This window comes from Corvus brachyrhynchos, unplaced genomic scaffold (genome assembly GCF_000691975.1).
Source record: "Corvus brachyrhynchos isolate BGI_N302 unplaced genomic scaffold, ASM69197v1 scaffold4, whole genome shotgun sequence".
Classification (NCBI taxonomy): Eukaryota; Metazoa; Chordata; class Aves; order Passeriformes; family Corvidae; genus Corvus; species Corvus brachyrhynchos.
The window spans coordinates 2,983,486-2,986,784 of NW_008237878.1; the positions used below are offsets into that span (position 1 = coordinate 2,983,486).

At 62.7% G+C, this 3,299-nt stretch overlaps 1 protein-coding gene across 1 annotated transcript; it reads left to right on the top strand.

The window, feature by feature from the left end:
• Nucleotides 1-30: 30 nt before the first annotated feature.
• On the top strand, nt 31-2,971 carry IFRD2 (interferon related developmental regulator 2; the record flags this gene model as incomplete). Its single annotated transcript, XM_017732298.1, has 8 exons — nt 31-207; nt 440-490; nt 833-1,002; nt 1,116-1,221; nt 1,448-1,585; nt 1,718-1,846; nt 1,921-2,016; nt 2,158-2,971. Coding segments are annotated over 8 exons (948 nt in total), but the record flags the coding sequence as incomplete, so codon positions are not given.
• Nucleotides 2,972-3,299: the final 328 nt, after the last annotated feature.

Genomic DNA, 3,299 nt, shown 5'->3' on the forward strand with positions numbered 1-3,299 from the left:
GCGGGGCCGGTGACCCGTGTCTGAAGGAGGTCTCTCGTGCTGCCCACAGGTAAAGGCGAGGAGCAGGCGCTGGCGGGCACTGTCCTCCCCCTCCTCTGCCTCCAGATGGGCTCTGGCCCGGAGGGAGAAGAGGTGTTCCGCAGCCTGAAGCCCCTGCTCGTCAGCGTCCTGACAGACAGCACAGCCAGCCCCAGCGCCCGGCAGAGCGTAAGGCCTGGCCCCTTTCCTCCTGGGGACATCTCCGTGGTGGGGAGAACCCAGGCAATACCTTTGGGGGCCCCCGCAGTCCCAGGAGGGCAACAGAATTGGGTTCTATGGAGTGTGGTGGCACAAAGCAGGGGCACCCCAACCCGGCTGTCCCTTGGCTGGGTGCTGGATCAGACCCAGCATGATCCACCGGGGCCTGATCTGACTGCGTTTCCCTCACTTCTCTTGCCAGTGTGCCACAGCCCTGGGCATGTGCTGCTATATTGCTGCTGCTGACCTCGAGGTAACTGCGCCTGGGTGTCGTCCGTACCCCTGCAGGAGGGCACCCAGGGGTTGCCATGCCACCTGCCCTCAGCCCACAGTGCCAGGGCAGCCTGGAGCTGAGCTGGGGTAGGGGTACAGGGACATCAGTGACAGCCCAGGCCACTTCCCTGGGCAGTGTGGAGCTGAGCTGGGAGGAGGCCTGCGTTGCAGAGATGGGGTGTTGTGGGTGGAGTAGCCTCTCCTGCCCCAAGGGACTCCTGGCACCCCTTGGCATGGTGGGTTGCCTTTGGTCCCCAGTGCACAGCTCACCATGGCATCTTCATGGCAGCTTCGGTCTGACTGGCAGGTTTCTCTCCTCCAGGACCTGGTTTCATGCCTGTCCTGCTTGGAGGGCATCTTTAGCCCCCCCAGCACAGGCGAAGGGGGCTCAGCACCTGCTCAGCATGGGCCTCTGCACTGCAGCGCGCTCCAGTCATGGTCCCTGCTCCTCACCATCTGCCCCCCCTCCCACCTCAGGAGCATTTTGGACAAGTGAGTGGGGTGTGGGGTGAGTGGAGGCTGGTGTGGGGCAGCCAGCTGTGGAGCAGGGAGCCCCTGGGGCAGTGCTTGGCCTCCCTGACTGCCCTCGTGCCTGCCTGTCCCAGTCGCTGGCTGCAGCTGCCCCCACTGCTGACCAGCAGCAGCGTTGCCCTGCGCATCCTGGCCGGGGAAACCATTGCGCTGCTCTTCGAGCTGGCCCAGGACCTGGAGGTAAGGGGGGGGTGCTGTGGCAATGGAGCAGTGGGTGAGCAGTAACCAGGCAGCAGGGAGGGAGCTGCTTGACACCCTGCCCATGCCCTGGCCGAGCTGGCATTGACTGGTGTCACCAGCAGGCACCCAGGCAGAGGGGCTGGCCCCAGTGATCCCCCAGCCCTGTCCTGGCCATGGCAGTGGGCAGTGCCATGGACTTCCCTCTAAATCCCCTGCTTTTTGGCAGGAGGACTTGTGCCACCAAGATACAGAGTTCCTGTGTGCCCAACTCAAGGTCCTGGCTACTGAGAGCAACAAGTACCGAGCCAAGACAGACCGACGGAAGCAGCGATCTATCTTCCGGGATATCCTGCGTTTCATTGAGGTACTGGAGCCTGGTGCTGCCCTGCCACTGTGTGGCTGCTTCCCAGCTGCCTGGCCATTCCTCTCTGTGGAGAGCCAGGGGCCACATAGGTCTAGTGCCCAGATTATTGCTGATGTCCCTCTCTCTGCTCAGACTGGGGAATACCAGGAGGAGACCATCCGATTTGGCCTGGAGTGCATGTACCTGGACAGCTGGGCCCGCCAGCGCACCTACCAAGCCTTTAAGGAGTTGCTGGGCTCCGGCATCCGCTACCACCTCCAGGTAGGGGCTGGGCAGATGCACCAGGGAGTGCTGAGCTGGTGCTGGTGGGTGTTGACAAACCCCTACTCCCACAGAACAATGAGCTGCTACGGGAGATCTTCGGCCTTGGGCCCCCCTTGGTGCTGGATGCGGCTGCTCTGAAAGCCAGCAAGGTCTCCCGCTTTGAGAAGGTGGGTGCCACCTCCCAGATTTGTGCCCACAGTCCCCTCCTCTGCCACCATGGGCTCCAGCTGAGTGCCTGAGTGTGGTGGGCGATGGGGGGGTTGGCAGAGGGGCATCTCTAACCTATCTCTCGTTCCCTGTCCTTCCAGCACCTCTACAACTCGGCTGCCTTCAAAGCCCGCACGAAAGCCCGGAGCCGCGTGCGCGACAAGCGGGCAGATGTGCTGTGATGGGCAGAGGGGGGCAGAGCCCCCAGCCCACCTGGACTGCAGACCCAGCACTGTGAGGGGCAAGTGCCCCCAGCCCTCGGGCTTTTATTCATGTACAGCAGAGTATTTAACGCCTGGAGCTGCCCCGCTGGGGGCTGCCCCCTCTTTTATTTTTTTAACCAAAAATTAGGAAGGATAAAAGAAGAGCAGGGGGAGGTGCTGCCATGTGCCTGCTCTGTGGCTGGGGATCCATGTGGCACAGTGGGAGGGGGTCTCACCCAAGCTCCTGCAGCCCCTTTCAGAGGCAGGGCTTGTGTACCCCCTCCCTAGTCCTGCAGGGGCACCAGGGTGGCCTGGCACAGCCTGAAGGTTGGGTGGGAGGGCAGAGCCGTGCAGGGCTGCGGAGCAGCTGGTCATGGTGTCTGTGCTTGTGGCAGGCGTGTTCTCCCTGCCCTGCCATGCTGGGTACAGCCCCTGCCTCCCCAGCCAGCCTGGCACCAGCAATGGTGGCAGAGCGGTGTGGAGTGGCAAGCTCTGCCCAGCCCTGCCAGCTGCCCACTCTCAGCCCTTTTCCAGCCAAATGCTTTATATGAAATAGTAATCTTGTGGGAAATGAATCATGGGAGGGGGGCCACTGCCCAGGTGGGCATGGGCCATGCCAGTTGGCAATGCCTGCCACCCTGGGAATGTTATCTATCATGGTGATTTTCTAAGACTTTGATTGTAAGAGGTAATTAAAAGGCTAATTGAAGTATGCCTTCTGCCATGTTAAGAGGAAGGGCTGTCACTGGGGTGGATGCAGGTCCTTACAGCCCACTCCCTTTCTCTCATAGTCTGGGACAGGGGCCGGGATTGCCCCTGTGCCCCGATGGGCAATGCTGCCAGGTCTCAGTGGGTGAGGCTGCCCGCTCCCCCCTCCTGCCCTTCGGTGCCCCTTCCCGTGGTGGCCCGGAGCCCGTGGTGGGGCCAGGGGCAGCTCAGCGGTGCCCGCCAGGCTGGGCACTGGCGTTGAGGCGAGCCCAGAGCTGCCTGCTGGCTGTCCGCAGCTGGGGCACGGCGTCCTCCTGGCTCTCCCGCCCACG